Source organism: Panthera onca, chromosome B4 (assembly GCF_046562875.1).
Source record: "Panthera onca isolate mPanOnc1 chromosome B4, mPanOnc1 haplotype 2, whole genome shotgun sequence".
Classification (NCBI taxonomy): Eukaryota; Metazoa; Chordata; class Mammalia; order Carnivora; family Felidae; genus Panthera; species Panthera onca.
Window position 1 is genome coordinate 18,684,146 of NC_138345.1, and position 21,124 is coordinate 18,705,269.

General features: G+C 36.8%; 1 protein-coding gene across 3 annotated transcripts in view; it reads left to right on the forward strand.

The window, feature by feature from the left end:
• Positions 1 to 21,124, forward strand: part of PLXDC2 (plexin domain containing 2) — a 448,647-nt gene that overhangs the window by 316,685 nt on the left and 110,838 nt on the right. For all 3 annotated transcript variants that reach the window (XM_060659212.3, XM_060659214.3, XM_060659211.3), the window contains one exon: positions 6,420 to 6,538. In XM_060659212.3, the coding sequence (XP_060515195.2) occupies positions 6,420 to 6,538 (119 nt within the window). The remainder of the gene's footprint in view (positions 1 to 6,419; positions 6,539 to 21,124) is intronic.

Consider the following 21,124-nt stretch of genomic DNA (forward strand, 5'->3'; position numbering starts at 1 on the left):
TGATCATTTTGCTAAAAGCAATCTTCTGACCAGTGCGATGAACCCATTTTACAGATCAAAATAGCAAACAAAGAAGGAAACTAAATGTAGTTAGCTATATGCTCTGAGAAACACATTTCAAACAATTTGAGTAGCACAAAGGTATGTTCCAAGATTGGGTAACTCTGAGTGTTAGCCATAATAATTACCTCCCCTATTATTTTAAGAGCTATCAAACGCTATCCTACCTTAAAAATATGAGGTGCTAAAGACAAGGGTGTCCAAATAGATTGTAAAGATACTTGGGGTAAAACTATAACCAGACACTTATCTGAAACTTATTCCGTGACCTTCCAGCCAGAATCACCTTAGTAAACAGGAAATGATTTGATGAAAGTTGATGATTTTCTAAGCTCTGTCACCTACTAGATGATGTTAGAGACATTTGCTCATGGGGACAGAATTCTGATGACCGACTTTTCATAATATTAACATCAAAATCATAAAGCATAATGACATAAGTAAGTCTCTCCAATAACCACATAGGACAGTGTAGCAACTCATGTGGTCTGATATATGAACATAAGTAACACCTTCATCTTTAAGCTAAGGAAGAACGTCACTAGATCTTGCGCCCATCGTGAAAGAAATGGTGTAGGGTTGACAGTCATGGGCTAGGAAATGGACCACGCTAACTCAGCTCCTTAGAAATGTAAATTCCATTCTTCAACCCAAGGCTTTCTTTTGACAGTATATACTTTCACATCATAATTGGCCAAGAAAAGTGCCTCCCTGGTTTACTTACCCAGTTGCTCCCTCCAGAACAATAGGTGAGTTGGGGGCTACTTGGAGAAATAGATTTTATCTCCAAAAGCCACTCCCACCATCCTGTAGATCATAAAGTTTTAGATTTCAGTAACTTTAAAAAAAAAATCTTAAGTTGATTTACTTATTTTGAGAGACAGTGTGAACAGGGGAAGGGCAGACAGAGAGAAGGACAGAGAGAATCCCAAGCAGGCTCTGCAGTGTCAGCACAGAGTCTGATGTGGGGCTCGTACTCAGGAAACCTGAGATCATGACCTGAGCTGAAACAGAGAGTCTGATGCTTAACCAACTGAGCCACCCAGGAACCCCTCAGTAACTTTTAATAAAAGAGGAAACTTAAAATATTGGTTATTTGACAAAACAGGATAGAGATAATTTAGCTTTATATTTAATAACATTTACACTTTAAATAATCTTTCAGTTGTGTATGAACCACTCAGTATGTATGTAGAACCATTCAAATTAATAAATGTTGGGAGAGCTATAATGGTTCCACTTAAAATAAAAAACTTACTTTAAAATAACGTATTGTTATTTTAAAAAGCCTGCTGACAATATATTAAGAATATCTTCGGCACACCTGGGTTGCTCAGACAGTTAATTGAGCATCTGATCACGTCATGATCTCGGGGTTCGTGGGCTTGAGCCCTACATCGGGCTCACTACTGTCAGCCTATCAGCTCAGAGCCTGCTTTGGATCCTCTGTCCCCCTCTCTCTGCCCCTCCCTCACTTGTGCTCTCCCAAAAATAAATAAATACTTTAAAAAAAAAAAAAAAAGAAAGAATATCTTGGAGTGCCTGGGTGGCTCAGTTGGTTGAGCGTCTGACTCTTGATTTCAGCCTCAGGTCATGAAACCAGGGTCATGGGATCAAGCTCTGCATCGGGTTCCACATTGAGCATGGAGCCTGCTTATGATTCTCTCACTCTCCCTGTGCCCCTCCCCAACTCACACACATGCTCTCTGAATGAATGAATGAGTGAATGAATGAATGAATGAATGAATGAATATAAATAAGAATATCTTCATCAGAATTTGCATTAAAGACATTTAATTACTCCATTTATATGGATCTTTCTTTGGCACAAAATTTGAGGTAACTGTATTTCCTTGTATTTAATGCAGAAATCCCTAGAAAGCAAGAACTATTCTGCCCTCCCCCACCATGTTGTAGGAGAACAAACAGGTTCACGCAGGTGTGTCCAAGGCCTTGCAAAAAGTTGTAGAGGCAAGACAGAGGATAGGTCTTCTGCCCTCTATTTTGGTGTTTTCTCTGTACCATTTAAGTGCCTAATAGAAATTAATAAATAAAAAGGAGACTAGAGTTTGAGAGTTGCCAACATGCATGAAGGAAAAATGGTACTGTTAGCAGGCATTTCCTGATCAGAAACCCCTTTACTTCTATGCATATGGAAGTTTCCTGCCTATTATTATCCTCATACCTTCTAATATTTAAAAAAGTGTAGTATAGATACATAGATGCCGATAAAAGAAGAGACTTGAGTTTTCACTTGGAACACGGATTCATGGTGGTGTTCCCTATGTTTAAAAGCACCCAGATAAAATCCAAAAAAATTTTTTTGGGATTCTAAATGTTTACCTCAAAGAAACAAAATACATTGCTATATTGAATATACATATTTGATATATGTATACATGGCAACAGGAATCCCACTGGGAAGTTAATTAACACATCCATCAACTCACATATTTGCCTTTTTTTTTTTTTTTGGTAAGAACAGTTAAGTTTGACTCTCAGAAAATTTCAGTTATGCAATACAGTATTAGAAACTACAATCACCTTGTTATGTATCAGATCCTTAGACCTTATTTGCAGTGTATATGAAAGTTTGTACATTTTTACCAACCTCTTGCTATTTTCTTCATCCCCTAACTCCTGGCAACCAATATTCTAAACCAGTAACAACTGGCAACCAGTATTCTAAAATATATTTCTGTGAGTTCAACTATGTTTTGTTTTTAAATTCCACATGTAAGTGATACTATGTAGGTTTTCTTTTTCTCGCTTTGGCTTAATTTCACTTAGCATAATGATCCATTTATGTTGTTACAAAGGCACAATTTCACTCCTTTTTAAGGCTGAATAATATTCCTCACTGTGTGTGTGTGCGTGTGTGCGTGTGTGTGTGTGTGCCTGTTCTTTATCCATTCATCTGTAGATGAACACTTAAGTTGTTTCCTTACTTGGCTATTATGAATAATGCTGCAGTGAAAAACAGAGTACAGATATGTCTTTGAAAAGGGATTTTGTTTCCTCTGGTAGGTACCCCTATAGTGGGACTACGAGATCATACTACAGTTCTAATTTTAGTTTCTTGAAGAAACTTTATACTGTTTTCCATAGTGGCTGTGCCAGTTTACATTTCAAACAGACTACATGGTTTTCCTGTTCTCCACACCATCTCCAGCATTTGTTATCTCTTGTCTTTTTGATCGCAACAGGTGTGAGGTGATATCTCATTGTGCTTTTCACTAGTGTTTCCCTCATGCCTGGTGTCAAGCACCCTTTTATATCCTGTTGGACGTTTGTATATCATCTTTAGAAAAATGGCTATTTAGGAGTCTCCTTTGATTCATCTTATTTTGGTTTTGGGTCTTCCTGGATCTGAATGTCTGTTTATTTCTCCAGATTAGAGAGGTTTTCAGCCATTATTTTTTTGAACAAGCTTTCTTTCCCTTTCTTTCTCTCTTGTTCTTCTAGGATTCTTATAATATGAACATGGGTCTGTTTGATTGTGTCCCATACATTTCTTAAGCCATATTTACTCTTTCCTTCTTTTTTCTTCTTGCTTCTCTAACTGGATGATTTCCAATTCCCTGTCTTCGAGTGCATTAATCCTTTCTTCCACTTGACCTACTCTGTTGTTGAACCACGCTTTTAAAATTTTCATTTTGGTTATTGTATTCTTTATCTCTTTGATTTCTGTTGAGTACTTTTTAATGTTTTCTATATCTTTGTTGAAATTCTCACTTTGTTCATGTATTGCTTTTGTAACCTCAGTGAGCATCTTTATGACTGCTACTTTGAATTCATTTGGGTAAATTAACTTACTGCTGTTTCATTAAGATTGGTTTTGGGAAATTTATCTTGCTCTTTTGTTTGGAACATATTTCCCTACTTTTTTTTTTTCATTTTTCTTGGCCGTGTTAGTTTCTGCACATTAGATAAAATAGCAGACTCCTTGAATCTTGTCAAAGTGGCTTATGCAGGACACAAAGCACATCAGTCAGTCCCACCCAAGCTCCTGGTTATCTCTCAAACCTCTATGATTGTCCCTGATACTGTTTTTGTTCTTGGTGGTTCCCAGTAGTCGAGAATGTGCCCAGAAGCCATCAGTGTTTCAGAGGGCAGGATCACAGTCAACACCTACCTGCAGGGTTTATCTGTGGCCAGACCCTCAGGCAGGAGCTAAGAACGTATGCAAACTACTTCTGGGGAGAAACTGAGATAGGCATTTTTTCCTGGTCTTTCTGCACCAAGCTGGGATATATATAGTCATAAGGGGGTGCTCCTTTACCCATTTAGAAACTGTTTATTTGCCATCATCTTCTAGGTCTTGTAAATATAAGCCTCATTGGCTATCAGAGCAAGGTGATTTGGGTGCCTAAAACCTGGATGACAGCTGTAAAAGTGGGGACACTAGATATATGGAACATTTCTCTCAAGATAGATACTGGCAACTTTGTTTTATTGTTGTAGCTATCCGGAGGGAGATGGTGGGGGGAGTGCTAATTGGCTCTCTTTGGCCATGGGAGGATAACAGTCAGCACCTAGATGAACTAAGTAGAAGGTGGACAGTCATGCTACAGCTTATAAAGTAGGTAGTCACACCCCTTCCAGGGAAAGACTAGGAGATGGGCACTTTTGCCTGCTCTCTCTGCTAAGCCCTGGGTTAGGTGGGGGAGGGGGAGGATAGCCATGGCATGTACCCAAGGGCACACCTGTTGCTTCTTTGTTTGCTACCATCCTTGGGACTTGCAATGCAAATCCAGTTGTCTGTAAGAACTAGGTGATCTGGGAGCCTGGCTCTCAGGCTGCAGCCGCAAAAGCTGGGTGCCTGACATGTGTGCAAGCTCTTTTCCAGAAGGATGTCGGTGACCTGGTTTTGTTGTCAGAGTGAGCAAAAGGGAGAAGGTGGAGAAGGTGCCCACTGGCTCTTTTGGGCTCCGGAGAGGATCACAGAACCCAGATGCATGCAGTTTCAATGTGGGCATTTTCTCAGTTGCCCAAATCAAAGCAGTTATTCAGCTTTCGATTTCTCCCACAGGAAACTGTTCTGTGTGTAGCTACACATTAGGTGTGTTCCAAGGGAGGAGGGAAATTCAGAAGCCTACTATGTCCCCATCATAGTTAAAAGCTTTCAGCAGTAAGTTGAACTCAAAAACACAGTGAAGACAGTATTCTGTTTTACATCAATCATCAGGTACAGGAATTAACTCACGAGCAGTCAGATGGATGAAGTGCACAGGGCAAGGTATGTGGGAAGAGGTACGGAGCTTTACACACCAGGACACTCCCGGGCACACCACCCTCCTAGCACTTCTGCGTCTTCACTAACCCACAAGCTCTCTGTCGTACGATCTTGGTTTTTCTTTTTTCCTTTTTAATCACATGTTTACTGACCTGGGAGATAAGCTTATCTCTTTTGGGTCTGTGAATTTCATTTTCTGTAAAACATTTTTCATTTCTGTAAAACATTTTTTCACAGAATGGAAACAGGACTATTTTTTAACCAAACAAAAAATCCAATACTTAGAACTAAGCAAAAGCCTTAGCTCCTCATTTGTTTTCTTTTAGAAAAAAAGAAAGAAAGAAAGAAAGAAAGAAAGAAAGAAAGAAAGAAAGAAAAGAAAAGACACAATGTCCGTTAAAACAAAACTATGAATTCTCATTGGTGGCTATTAATGTTTCAGTTTATATTTCGTGTTAATAGTTTTATGGCAAATACTGGCAGATTGACTCATCAGAATATGATACATACCACTGAATACTTGAACTTGAAGGGGGCTTCAGAAATCTTTGCCTAGGGCCCTTTAAGCTACCTTGCAGCCTCTTTGAAGCAGTACAACAAAGAAAGAAATACAGGCATTGTGAACCAGAGAAGAAAATTCCCATTAGTGTTGGAATTTTTTTCAGCATGGAAGAGTATAATTCTAAGTATGGAAGAGACATTTTCAGGTCTTTTACAAGTGATTCTAGCTTTCCTGAATGTGTTCGGTTTTTTTCCTAGCATTTGTCAAATATATTTGAAGTGCATTCAATCCACTTGGGCTGCATTTTGAAAGTGGCTCATAGAAATTTAAGCAGACAGTACCCATTAACATTAATGGACTTCCTAAGGCAAAATTCCCTCATACTGGGCTCAATATTAACCTCAGTATGAGATTAGATTTTACTGAATATTTAGAGAATACTCAATTGTTTAAAAATATCTCAAATACAATTTCAATAAAGAATTCCAATTAACCGTATAAAATTCAAGTAACACAACTACTAGATTTGAAGACTATATGCATGGTTTTGTGAAGTCTCTCACCCAAATTCATTGGTATATTTTTATCAATGTGTTTCTTCTGTTTCGATGGGGTTGATAGGCACAGCACTTGTTGTCCAGTGGGACCACGTACATCTCCAGGATAACTACAACCTGGGAAGCTTCACATTCCAGGCAACCCTCCTCATGGATGGACGCATCATCTTTGGATATAAAGAAGTAAGTAATATATTGATGATTTCCTTTCCCCTTGATCTTGACCTCTATCTTTTTCTCCAAGTGTTAAGAAAGGGACATTTTACAGTCATGAACCTCAAATCATTTTCTCATGTGTTGGTTTGTTTTACTTCATACAAAAAAATTTTTAATATACTAGGTTGCACTGATTGTTAATTCTTTGGGTTTTATTTTATATCCTGACATTATGATCAATGAGTTGCATAAAATTATGAAACAATTATATCCTAGTGGTATTATAATGAAACATCTCTAAGAAAAAAAATTTCCAACTTGGAAGGATTTCTCATCTAAATCTGATTATTTATATTTATTTTTTTGTTTGTTTTTCCTTTGTCTATTTCTGTGACATATTTTGGTTCTAATTCCAAAAGTATTAGTATACATGAAAGCTTGTGTGGCTCAATGCCCCAGTACTGAAAGCAATCAGGACCCATAATTCCTTTGGCCAGTATTTATTTCACCCTGAGAGGAAAAATTAATTAGAGGTCTAAGTGACAGAAAGAATAATGGAACTCAAACTTACGGTTTGCTTCATTTTACCAAATTAACAAAGTAAAGAATGGAAATGTATTAAATTATAGCCTTAAATTTACAGAATGTCTAAATTAGAATTATAGTATGTTAAGTTTTAAGAACTCTGTTGACAGTATAATTAAAGACTAATAGACATCTTAAACTTTTAGGGAAGAAAACAAAGAATACAAGAATAAAATTCCAGGAACAGTTGTGCGATATTTTAGGTAGTCACTAGACGTGAGAGGAATTTTGACAATGTGAATTGATGATGGACAATTATTAGCCCGTGGGTTAATGGATATTCATAATAACACAGACTCAGTATCTTATGTGAAATGCATCTTTTCTATAAAGTGAGGGACAGTTATATTTTAATGACATAAGTCAACCTTTGAAAATCTTATAATCGTTTTAAATATTTCCACTCCTTTGAAGAATTCTTCCATGTGGAATATAATATAGGATCTGGTCTGCTTGGTGCTTCTTTATCCAGAGCTATGTTTTGATATCATAGTCTATCATTCATATATAATATGAATATATATATATTACATATATATATATATATATATATGGTGTATCTATAGTGTAATCTAGTGTAATCCTGTAACTGCATAGTGACATTATGGAATGTTAGTTTTCAACTATTCTAACCAATGGTGGGAAGTTTTCTGGAAAGATGCAGAGTCCGTAAGTCTAGGGTCTTAAATCTCACTAACTGTAGGCATTTTTGAAGCAGAGGTTTGTGTTTGTACTGTGGTCTCTGTCTCTGGTCTTTGTTATCAAAATTGTCATCTTTATTTACATTTTCTCCATGGGTGTCTCACCTAGCAGAGTAGCAGTTCATTTTCCCTATTCCTTCTTTGTAGGGGGTTTGGTATTTTTAAAATATTTTTTAATTTTCTTTATTTTAACCAAAGAAGAATTTTCCACTACGGTTTTCCTGTTTTGTCATGGGTGACATTATACCAGTAGGCAATTTTAACGCTTTCTTTATATTCCCAGACTATTATCCTACTGAACATTAGTCCTTCTGAACTCAGAGTTCTAAAGAAGTCATTACTTTATTATTTGCCTTGCCCTTTCTCTGTCCTGGTTAGAAAGCAATTTTCTATTTCATATTCTACCTTTTTTTTTTCTGATAATTGCCATGAATTTCATTTTGTTGATGCAAATTTCTATTTGCAAAATTTGCCACAGTAAGGGTTCCCTTGCATTTGAGGGAAAGCTAGATGCTCCTGACACTTCTAGAAAAACATTTACAATCACAATAGCATAAAATAGTTGTTTGCATAATGTATTACCCTTGACAAAATGTTTTCACATATAGTATAGTTTTCAATTCTTCAACAATGTCCTATATTCTTAATATTCATAAAGGCACTGGCACATGAAAGTAATAATAAATATGTGTGACTTAATTGTGCAATTAGATCATACACAATTATCTTTATTTTATAGCTAAGCAGACTGAGTCAGAAAGGTTAAATGGCATTCTTGTGGGCACAGAACTAGTTAAGGACAAATTCAGGACTAAAGGCTCTAATTTGGTAATCTCAAAATACCTCCACAATTTTTTTCTTTCTCAAGGACACTATGCGTAGCAATTCACATGTCTATTTCTCATTTGTTTTTTAAAAATATTGGTTAATGTTTGGTGTTTAAGAATCTTTTTTTCTGACTCCAACAGGTGACACAATCACAATCTCACAAAGTTAGAAGTATTCTGAGTTAAGGTATAGAGCTAACAAAATCGTAAAGACATAATAAGAGTATAGTTTTGTGTTCCTGTCCAACTTAAACTTGCAGAATCAACATTATAGATAGGGAAGTAAAACACAATTCTTTCTGTAATAGTTGCTACTAACTGGCTAAGGCCAACTTTGTTTTATTTTATTTTATGTTACTCATTTCATTTCATTTTGTGTGAATGAGAAGAAAAAAATCTGATTTATGCAGAAACTACCAATAGAGGACTTGTTTAAATCGTAGAGTAAAATCAGTAATGCATCAAGTAAACTTACTGATGCAAATTTCATCTTTATTTGCATCAAGTGATTTATGTCAGTAGCTAATGATGTTTCCTGTATTAATTGTTAATGTATCAACTGCCCATCCTAACCACTCAGATGACTTTCAACTCTCATGTCCCATGTATGGTCATTTTTCCAACAGCATAATTTTTCATGTGCAAACCAGATCAATAATGGTCAATAAATGAGAACATATATTCGCACTTATACTAATCTTGCTTGTAATATGATTGAGATAGGGAAGTACTACTGATGTTTAAAATAAGAGTGAACACAGATTTGCTCGTGGCATTTGATGGTCCTTCACCACAGTCCCAATGTTCTCTTAGCCATACTAGTGAGAGAAGTCATGGCAGCATGGATTCATTTAAAGAAGTAAGTTATCTCTCCTGATTGTCACTCTGTATTCTGGAACCAAAGATTTAAAATTCTGTTTTAAGTTATTGTTACGCAGCTGTTTATTGTAGTTAACTTCAAAGAAATAGTTTACTTAGGATGAAGCCAAATCACAAAAAACATACTTTTTCTTAATTTCCTGTCAGATTACCAACTGTTCCCTTTATGAATGCATTTTCCAATTTCACAGTATCCATTTGTTTCTTGTTCATAGATTTAATTACCTGATAAAATTAACCATCTTCTCATCTACTGACTTGATATATTAATAACAGTTCCTTTAAAGTTCATGGCTGATAACTAATATCTAGATTGCCTCTGGGTCTCTTTCTATCAGCTGTATTTTTTTTTTTTTCTTTTCCTCTAGATTTTCATTCATTGGTCTTGGCTTTTTTTGTGTTAATTAATTTATTTATTTTTAATTTACGTCCAAGTTAATTAGCATATAGTGCAACCACGATTCCTGCCCCTTACCCATTTAGCCCATCCCCCCTCCCACAACCCCCCCAGCAACCCTTTGTTTGTTCTCTATATTTAAGAGTCTTTTATGTTTTGTCCCCCTCCCTGTTTTTATATTATTTTTGTTTCCCTTTCCTTATGTTCATCTGTTTTGTATCTTAAATTCCTCATACACCTGAGTGACGTCATATGATATTTGTCTTTCTCTAATTTCACTTAGCATTTTATACCCTCTAGTTCCATCTATGTAGTTGCAAATAGCAAGATTTCATTCTTTTTGATTGCTGAGCAATACTCCATTGTATGTGTGTACCTTTTCATCTTTATCCATTCATCCTTCAGTGGATATTTGGGCTCTTTCCATACTTTGGCATTGTCGATAGTGTTGCTATAAACATTGGGGTGCGTGTTCCCCAATGTTTGAAATCGCACACCTGTATCCCTTGGATAAATACCTAGTAGTGCAATTGCTGGGTCATAGGGTAGCTGTATTTTTAACTTTCTGAAGAACCTCCATACTGTTTTCCAGAGTGGCTGCACCAGTTTGCATTCCCACCAGCAGTGCAAAAGAGATCTTCTTTCCCTGTATCCTTGCCAACATCTGTTGTTGCCTGAGTTGTTAATGTTAGCCATTCTGACAGGTGTGAGGTGGTATCTCATTGTGGTTTTGATTTGTAGTTCCATCATGATGAGTGATGTTGAGCATTTTTTCATGTGTCTGTCAGCCATCTGGATGTCTTCTTTTGTGTCTATTCGGCTGTGTCTCCTTTTATGCTAGATAATTTTTGATTGAATGTTGGGCATTGTTTACAAACTTCTAAAGGAATAGATGGAGGTTGTGGACGTTGTTTTCTTCCTCCAGAGAGGGTTTACATTTTTTGTTTGACAGGTAGGATGGAACAGATTATTTTTTTTTAATTGGCAAACATTTTTAATTTTTCCAAATTTTTATTTAATTCTAGTTAATTAACATATAGTGTAATATTTATTTCAAGAATAGAATTGAGTGATTCATCACATACATATAATATGCAGTGTTCAACACAAGTGCCCTCCTTAATACCAAACATATTACTTTAATACTGTCAGGGCTAAGCTCTTTCAAAGTTGAGCATTAGTTCTTGTAAAGACTGTTAAATTTTGGGTTAGCACTTACTTTTAGAAAGTAGTCCTTCGGGGGCGCCTGGGTGGCTCAGTCAGTTGAGCCTCCGACTTCGGCTCAGGTCATGATCTCACGGTTCGTCTGAAGTTTTGTTCAGTTTCTCAATGTCTGAATCTTGCTTGTAAATTACCAAATGCCTTGACAGAAAAGTGGTATTGCATTCACTTCTGTGATTTCCTCTCTCTGGAATCTTGGCTTTTCAAGTCTTTGCTCTTTGATGGCCACCTGATGCCTTCAACGGGTGCTTTCCATATGTTATTTATCTTTCCTGCTTGATCTCAGTAAGAGAAATGGTCTCGTACCAGTTTGTCTGCCATAACCAGAAATCCCATTCACTTTTAACAACAATCCCCTAATTTGATAAAATCTAACATTTATTGAGCTCTTCATATATGCCAAGCAGAGACCTAAGTGTTTACCATTTATCTCATACAATTCTCACAAAAAACAAGAGGTAGTTGCTTTTATCATTTATAGAAAGGGAACCTAAAACACCCAGAGACATTCAATAACTGTCCCAAAATTGTGAAACAAAGATTTACCCAAAGTCATCTGGATATGACTCCAGAACCTGTATTCCTAATCACTGACCCCTACTGCCTCCCTCCAGACTTCCTTTTCAAGAAATGCCTGAACTGCTTCACTCACTTTGATATTCTCTATGATCTTTCCTGGCTGGTCAGTATTATACTGTAGCTCTGCCCCCTTGAGAGCACAGGTAAGAATGGGTCGCGTTTCCATAGCATTATCCTATTTATTTTGTTAATTTTTTTTAACGAAAAGAGGTTGTACCTAGGTAAAAAATAATAAAAATAAAACATGCACCCTTTCTTAGACAAACAGAATTTGGAAAATCACATTCCTATTTCCTATTCTGTCAATAACCAGCTGTGACCTAGAACCCATATTCTTTATGTTATTTTTATATTTTTAAATGTTTATTTATTCATAAACAAGAGACAGAGCGTGTGCACCTGAGTGGAGGAGGGGCAGAGAAAGGGAGAGAGAGAATCCCAAGCAGGCTCTGTCATGTCAGCATACAGCCTGACACACGGCTGCATCTCATGAACCATGAGATCACGACCTGAGCCGGAATCTAGAGTCGGATGCTTAACCGACTGAGCCACCCAGGCTCCCCTTTATGTTATTTTAGTTACTATTGAATAGTGATCGTTGTTTGTTTCATTATAGTAGATGTAGACCTAAAATCTGGGATCATGGATAATGTACCAAGGAACTTACCTATTCATAAAGAAGATTTTGTTCCAAAAACATTAGGGATTTGAAATCAGATATCTTACAGTCCTGATGCTCTCTTTCCTAGTATATCATCAAAATTTAGAAGTTGCATTTCCTTTGACTTGTGTTTCTCTTTTGTATTTTGAATTTATTACATTATTTCTCCTATTGTATTTTGAATTTGCTGTTATTTTAGATACAAACTAGGGAAGGACATGGTTCTTCCTGTGTCTTTTGCAAATTCAGTTATTTAGCTCATGAGAGGAAGAGGGTAGTCATCAATTTCAGACAACACAATTAAAAAGAAAGTCATATAATCCTTCTATAAGGTGGTGGGGAAATCACAGAGAATGCATACCCTACTTACACGTCCACCTATTCTATCCATTTTCTTGGTTCAATACCTTACTACCTCCTCAGCAAATTTTAGAGGAGGTCAGTATAGAAGAACTCTATTGTTTATTAAGTAAAATCACTTTCTAATCTGTTTCACCATTTAAGTATTTAAACTTAATGTACCTTAGTGTAACATCCACTGTTTCCATGGAAGAAGGCATAGCTAATAAATCAGCATTGCCTATTTGGTATAGGTTTAAATGGCACCCTTAATGCATTCTTAAAATTTCCTTCAAGACTCTTTCTCTTATTTGAACTGTAATGATTCTTCATTCATGATAATCATCCCGAAAGTATTAAAAGATGAACAATTGCTGAGCTTGTGGAATTTATGGAAAAAAATAATTCAAGAGAGTAAGAGAAAGCCATAAGAACTGAGCAGTGAAACATTTACCTTTGATATGAAGTAATTTGCCTTTATGACTATTGCTCTGTGTGTGAGAATGTTGGACATGTGTTTATATAATATATTGCATCCAAAAAACTTTATAGTTCTCCCTGTAGAAAAATATATATGTGTGTGTATATATATATACACATACATATATGTATGACATCTATACATGCACATTATATATTCATATACTTATGTTTTTTATTTAAATAAAATCTATTTAATAAATTTATGATACGAGATTAAGAAAACCCAGGTGACATAAAATGCTGATTATAACTCTCAAGAAATGATACGAAAAAATGGAGACACAGATGATTTTACATTATAGCATTATCCTGTATTTGAAATACATGAAATGTAAAATTGTATCAGCATGCCTTTATTTAGGATCTACCTCATTTGCATTTGTGGATGTATTGGATGGTTTAGTTATATCACACATAAAACTTCCTGATGTTTTAGTTTCTTTTTACTTTTCACAGTGTGAGAAGATGACAGACTGACCCGCTTTCCCTTTATAATGTTTCTATAGCAAATGCTGTGGGTAAGAATCAATCAATCAATCAATCAAGTAGCAAGGTAGAAGGATCTATCTAGAGGAAGTAATTTTAGAAACAGAAACTTGTTCTAATGCCGGCCCTGCCCCTAGCTGTTGTATTGTCCTTGGGCAACGTATTTGATCTTTCTGGGTGTGCTTTCTCCTCAAAGTCCTTCTTCCTTTCCACCCCTGAGATGTCACTGAGATGTTGATCTTGCCCATATCAGCCCGACTCCCTGCTCGGTGCTTCAAGACCAAAGAGCTCTCTTGTCCCTCCCTGAGGTAAAAGGTCTGTGCAACCTACATGTCTTTCCAAACCCAAGGAGTTTCCCAATCCCCACCCTTTTCCCCTAGTGTTTGATTGCCAGGCCATGTGTATGCCAGCTCCCTTGTCTAGCTGTAGTCCCAGATAAAGGCCTCACTATAGTCTTATTGTCTTGAGCCCAGTCTCACAGCCTTCTACAGGCAGGCATCTGCCTCATTGTCTTATTTTATAGGAAGCTCCAATTCTACTTGTCAGTTCAGTAAGGGGCAGTCTTTAAATCACAGGTCACAGCGGTGTGTGTGTGTGTGTGTGTGTGTGTGTGTGTGTATGTGTATAAAATGGATATGTTGTCAACATTTAGATATCAGAGGATTTTAAATAAAAATATAGATTTGTATCACCCCTTGAGAAATTGGAAGCCCTAGCTCATTTGCCCTGCATTTCCACACAGCAACAATTGGCTGGGAAATGTACTCAGGGTATGTTCCCTCCAGTTCCCTCCCACAGCAATTTCTTCTTTCTTACCCTAGGCTGGTGCCAGTTTATGTAGAGATTAAGTCTGAAACCCCTATTTTAATATAAGAACTATCTTATGCTCTCTCCTTCCAGATTTTCTATAGGGTGTGATAGTGGAGATGGGAAATGGAGGGATGTTAATAATGTATCTTTAGCGTGTGACTTTCCTTTGTTTTCATGCCGTCAACTTTATCTCTCAATGCCTGGCATATGGAAAGAGTTCAGTAACTGTAAGCTAAAACAGGATTAAAATAATTGTGCAAAATGCTAACAATATTCAGGAAAGCAAATGGATTTTTATATTGTCAACTTTAATGGAAAGCCTTTCTATTCAAATGCAGTTTTCAGACAACTAAACACTAATACTCAGGACTTCGTGTTGTTTTGATAGTAATAAAAGAAAGTATGGCTTTTTATAATTGGATACCCTACTGCGAGTAACACAGAAGCCAGATCTGATATTTAAGGATGATGAGGTAGGAAGCTTAAGGTTGAATGCAGGTGAGAACGGGTAAACTAGTAAGCTTTGGATTTTTTTTTTTTAATGTATATATATTAAGCTACTAGACACCATGTGGCTGATTAGCAAGTGAACGAAAATGAGTTTAGGGTAATTCTTCTCCAGTGATAGGCATGTGATTCATACTTTGGAACACCACACTTAACAATCAAGCCCTTGCTGAGATGCTATGCTGCCTATTAGATAGATAGCTGGGTCCATAATGGAAACAAATGAATGTTTTGGCAAGGTTTGCAGTGCAGAAGAGAGAGGAAAATAAAGTTCCATTACCTCTGACTCAAACAGCATGCTGTTATCTCCCTACTGCTTTAGAGGCAGACAGAAAAGCTCACATTGTATGTGTCGCATTTATGCCACTGTGTCCTGCAGAATGATAGCACAGCATGGAACAGAGCCGCTTTTGCCTCTGAACCTTCCTTGAAGGACCAGGGTGCTCTGCTCTACCTTTACCCGCCCCTGATATTTTTTCCTGCCTTAATTTTGTCTGCCGACTGCAAATCTTTTCTGTGTCTGTACTTCATATTGCTTCCCTATTTCACTTGTAGAAAAATTTATACTTACTTAAATAATAAATTCATTGGTGTCCTGTAAAAATGGAACAAAAATCAAACACCTAAAGAAAAGAATGTAGAAATGCTTGTGTAAGCTGAAATGGAAGCATATTTTAGCGGGTGCTAATGTTCCTTTCCTATAACTATCCTGTGGAATGAATGTAATTGTGAAACTCATTCTCAAAAATTTATGATTCAGTACAAATCATAGAGAGGCCAAGTGAAAATTTAGCTTTGCTTCAGTCATAAAAAGGCAACTATTATAGGCACTTGAAAATAATGAAGCTACATGAAACTAACTTTGGAAATATTTTGAGAATGACTGTAAATTTGTAGAATGAATAAAAAATATAGCTGCCCATACAGCAAAGTTTTTAGAGTTCTCATACTTGGACATCCTCATTGGCCATGGCTTCTCTGACTTCGTATCTTTGTGCATTAAGAGTTGTCTGTGGAATAGATGATTGTGACAATATGACACACCCTTTCTTGAACTAATTCTGTGTAATATCAGCTATAATTCTAGATGGTTTATTTATACATAGACACACACACACACACACCACATACAATTGCTTTGTTGCAAAGTAGTTCCAGTTAAATGTGGCTTTTAACAGTACTCCCGATTCATCTTAATGGTCTCTAATTAAATACTAATATGGAAACCTGCAGACTGGTCTGACTTGCTCACAGAGAGCTGACGCAGCCCAATTCCTTTGGCTGCAGTAAGTGAGAGGATGAACAATCCTTTCGGAGAACAGCCCCATGCCTTTGATGTCTTGAAATAAAAAGATTACAGTCCAAGAAAGTGAGGTAAAAAGGATATGACAATATCAGGTGGAAAGAGCCAGACTATTTCTGAAAGGAATCTGTGAGAAAGCCTAGAATTGTTCATCTTTTCCTCATTAATCTTTTACACTATTAAGCATTTAATTCAATTGCCAAAAGTAGTTTTTTAAAAACCTGATATGTAATTGTTTCATAAAAGACTTGGGTGCCTTCTAAGAAAATGTAGGGAATTAAAAGCTTCTCGTACATTTTCACTTTAATATTTAATTAGGATAAAAGACCATAGTTTCAGAAAATCTGTGCTTTTATTCATGAACTCTATAAAATTTTAAAGGAAAGCACTTGAGGCCAGTGGAATGGCCATAAAATTGTCCTTTTCCAAACTTTCCTCTTCTCATTTTGTCCATCTCGGGACATTCCAGTACTTTTCTTCAGTGCTGCACAGGCGGCCACCTGCACAGGCAGACAACTCCTTATGGCCTGCGGTGTGAAAACCTCCCTGCGGGTGGACAAAATGGCGGCCCTAAGGAACTACTCAACTCCCTTCTTCCTGCTATTCAGACCAAAGGCCGTGGTGACGTCATTGACTCTCCTATTTCTCCCACTCTCCTCACACCCATGGCATGTCTTGATGGCAGTGCCTTCACAATTCACCTGGAATCCATCTTTCCATCCCTTCTACCTCCTACACATATCACTCCAGTGTAGTCCATGCCACCCATCTCTTATCCTGACGATCGTGATACCTTCCTAACTAGTTTTTCTGTCTCCCCTTGCCTCTTGCAGTCTTGACCACACAACAGATCACAGTATGATCTTTTGCAGATGTAAAAGAACAGCCTTCCTCTGTTCAAAACTCTCTAAACCATCACTGTATAACATGAAATAAAATTCCGAGTCATTGCCATGGCTTGCAGGGAATGTGTGCTCCCTTTGACATGCCCCCACCTCCTCTCATCTCCTTTAACTATCTTATCTACTCCTCATGCTCCAGTGATAACCTTTGAATTCTGAAAGTCACCAAAAACAATTTAGTCAAAGCCTTTGCCTGTACTGGTTCCTGTACTCAGAATTTTCTTCAAATATCCACATGGCAGGCTCATTACTACAGAAAAATCATCTCATCACAGAACCTCTCTGTGACTCCTTCTCCTCAGGAAGCCCCCATGCCCTTCGAGTCTCTTTGCCACACTTTAGTTTCCTCCTTAGCACTCACCACCGCTCAGCATAGTTTAATTCTTACGTTCACTTTTTAATATCAGCCCCTGCCCTCTAGAATGTAAGCTCTATGAGAGCAGCGTCTTTGTTCTGTTCCTTTCTATGATTCTAGTGCCTACAGTAATACACAGAATATATTCAATTAATATCTAGTAACTGAGCAAATTTATTCTATCTTATCAAATAGCATGGAGAGTATATATGCCTTTTGGAGAAAAGAATTTTTATATAGTATGTAATATTCTCAGAAATTTATTTTCTGCTTTATATTTCCACATTATATTAAGACTTATAGTAGAGTTATTTATGGTAATGGTGGTTTGTCTGACCTAGTCCTCAGAAGTCACTGTCCCATGAATAAGTATAACTAGAAAACCGGCAGCAAGTTAAAATGTTACCCTTAGAAGCAGACAAAGATTTCTGCCTACCTCAGTTCTCTTACAAACAGGTACAATTTTTCACCCTTGTTAACAGTTTACTTGTTGAAGTGTGGAAAGGTCAAGATCATTCAATAGAGTGAAACCATTGAATTGAGGTTTGAAAGGGTCTTTACAGGTGATCTACAATTATCTTCCTAAAGGGTTTGGCCAATTTATGATAGGATTGTTTCAGTGACAGAACACTGTCTACATTGTTAGGTTACCCATTTTAGTTCCAGATGGATTTTCCTTTGGTTAAATGAGTCTGAATCTAGGTAACTTAGACACATTGGTCTTCATTTTTTGGAATCGAGAGGAAAAAGAATAAACTAGGAAATAAAGAGATCTAGAAGAGTGAAAGCAAGATGTAGAAAATGGAACTTTCTACTGGAACGTTCCAATCTTTCAAGTTTAATTGTACCTAGAAGTGCAGAGATATTTATCTGATTCCCTGAAATCTAGGAGGAAGAATCCTACTTCATTTTGTGTAGAAACACCAGAGAAGTTTGTATCTGCTATTAGATCTCTAATAGAAAATGCATTGGTTAGTATTGCTGTGTAACAAATCACCCGAAAATGTAGTTACCTAACTCCATATCTTATGTCTCACAAGATACCTATGGATCAGCTTGGCAGTGCTACTGATCTGGTTTGTACTCTCTTGATCTCAACTGGGCTTATTCATGTGTCAGCTGTTAGCTGGTGGATTGGCTAGGAGCTAGCTGGTCAAAGTGGACCTCTGTTGCAAAGGGAACTTTCCTCCATATGCCTCTCCTATATTTTCAGCAGAGCAACAGCATACATTCTCATGGCAGTGGCAGGAGGCCAAGAAAGAAGGTGGAAATGTACAAATATATTTTCGATCCTCTCTTTTGCTTCACATTTGCTGTCATCTCCCTTTGTCATATTACTGAGCCAGAGTCCAAGTGGGAGGGGATCAAAAGTGACAAGGCAAAGGGTTTGGAAAGAAGGAGGCCATTGATGTAGGCCTTTAGTACAATCAGTCCACCACAGGTATAAAGCACGGGAGGAGAGGGTTTGACTTAGAGACAAAATATAAAGGAAGGGAGAGAAAGGAAGAGAGAGAGACAATAAAATCAAAATGAAAGATGCCTAGGTGAAGAAGGTGATAAGGAAGAAAGATTGAAGAGGTGGAATAGAAAATCTAAAAAGAAGGGAAAGCTATGATAAGGAGGTCTGCAGAAACAAAACGTGTGACCTAAAAAATAAACCTTATATAAAAATACAATATTCATGGCAATATAATAGGATTTTCCAGTTGAGAGCTTTATGAACTCAAGTTTTGCTTTGAGTATGGGATAAGAGGAATACAATCACTTACACAGAATTATCTGGTAAAATAGTTCTCACCTTGCAGAGGAAAATTATAGTCACAGATGTTGGAGAATGAAAGCAAGTGATGAATACAAGTTAGCAAAGTTCTCATACTTAATCCTGATCAGGCGTGTACTAATGCTATTTGGCAATTGTGACTTTGTTTTGTTAGGACATACAAAATATAACTTGAATTGGAAATATTTTCTATGTTTTTACTAATTTTTTGTCTTTTTGTCTTTAATTGTGTCCATCTTAAATATAAATGACACTTATATTAACATTTCTACCTCAACATGGCATATAAAACTGGGTAATAGTATAGAGTCCACTAAAAAAGGAATTACAGGGGTGCCTGGGTGGCTCAGTCGGTTTAGCATCAGTCAGTTTAGCATCTGACTTCAGCTCATTTCATGAAATCGTGGTTTGTGGGTTTGAGCCCCGTGTTGGATTCTGCACTTACATCTCAGAACCTGGATCCTGCTGTGGATTCTGTGTCTCCCTCTCTCTCTGCCCCTCTCCCACTCTGTGTCTCACTCTCGCTCTCCTCTCTCTCTCTTAAAAATAGGTAAACGTTAAAAAAATTTTAAAAGAAAAGCAGTTACATATATGATACTGAGTATGGCTTACTAATCACTAAATAAAGTATGTCGGAGTTTCATTTAGTGAATAAACCTTTAGGGACAGAAATGTTGGCTTTGTTTTGTTTGTTTCTGTTGTCCAGATATCAGAATACTTCATAAGGCTGGTTAAGAACTGGACATACTGAGATAAAATTGGCAATACCTTAACATTGTTTAAGAAAGGGATGAGTTAGTACATAAAGAGAAAACGTCATCTTCCATTTACTTGAAATAATTCCATAAATTTCAGATACTTAAAATTTCCTCTTTTAATTGGTTAATTTTGACCAAATAGCCTTTTTACAATTCCCTGATGTCATGGGCAAAAATAAGCAGTACATCCCTTATTGTATCTTCTCTCCAAGTTTTTCTCCTTCCTTCTCATTGCTACCCTGGTTATTATGGTTTATAAGACAAGGTCAGATCTAATAGGTTCTTGAATGAATTACCTGCAGATGGCCCACAGTCTGCTTATGCCACCTTAAGATTTGTCGGTACATCCATCCTCCCCTTGTTGTTTCTTGTCCCTTTATTTATTGCAGACAGTTTCATGCCCATTTTTATTTCTATAAAACTGGTAATAAACATAGTAATCATCTCTCCAGTGACTGTTTTCTAAATCTAGAAAAATTGGCTCCAAGGATTTGTCTCATTTGTAACTCCTTAATATATTCTCAATGTGTTTTAATTTTTTTAACTGTGAATATTAAAAATGGCTGTCATATTCAGATTTGGGTTCCACTGAGATTTAAATTTAGGAAATGTGACCTTGAGATGACCCATCATAATTCATAAAGTTTTCCATGTAAGTTTCAATCAGAATAGTTCAACATCCATTAACATTTGCCGAGTTTCACTATTTATTAATCAACAGTGATATTGTTAAATATATATTTAGCAGTGCACTTACTTGTCCTTCTCTAGGTTTTAGATCTATAAGGCCACTTGTAAACAAGGATTTTTTTAAAAACCCATGAAAAGTAATATACAGTATTTTAGGAAAACAAATGGTACAGGAAGAGTCTATTCCCGAAATGAAAGCCAGCACTAAATGTGTTTACAGTGTGCCTATACGTGTGATGTTTTCAGCATTCGGCACCAGTTAGATCCTCAGAAAATCTATTTACTTTCATCATCAAGTAGCTGTCTGTTGGACCAGGAGCTCTTTTGTCACGTTAGCCCATCAAAAGCGC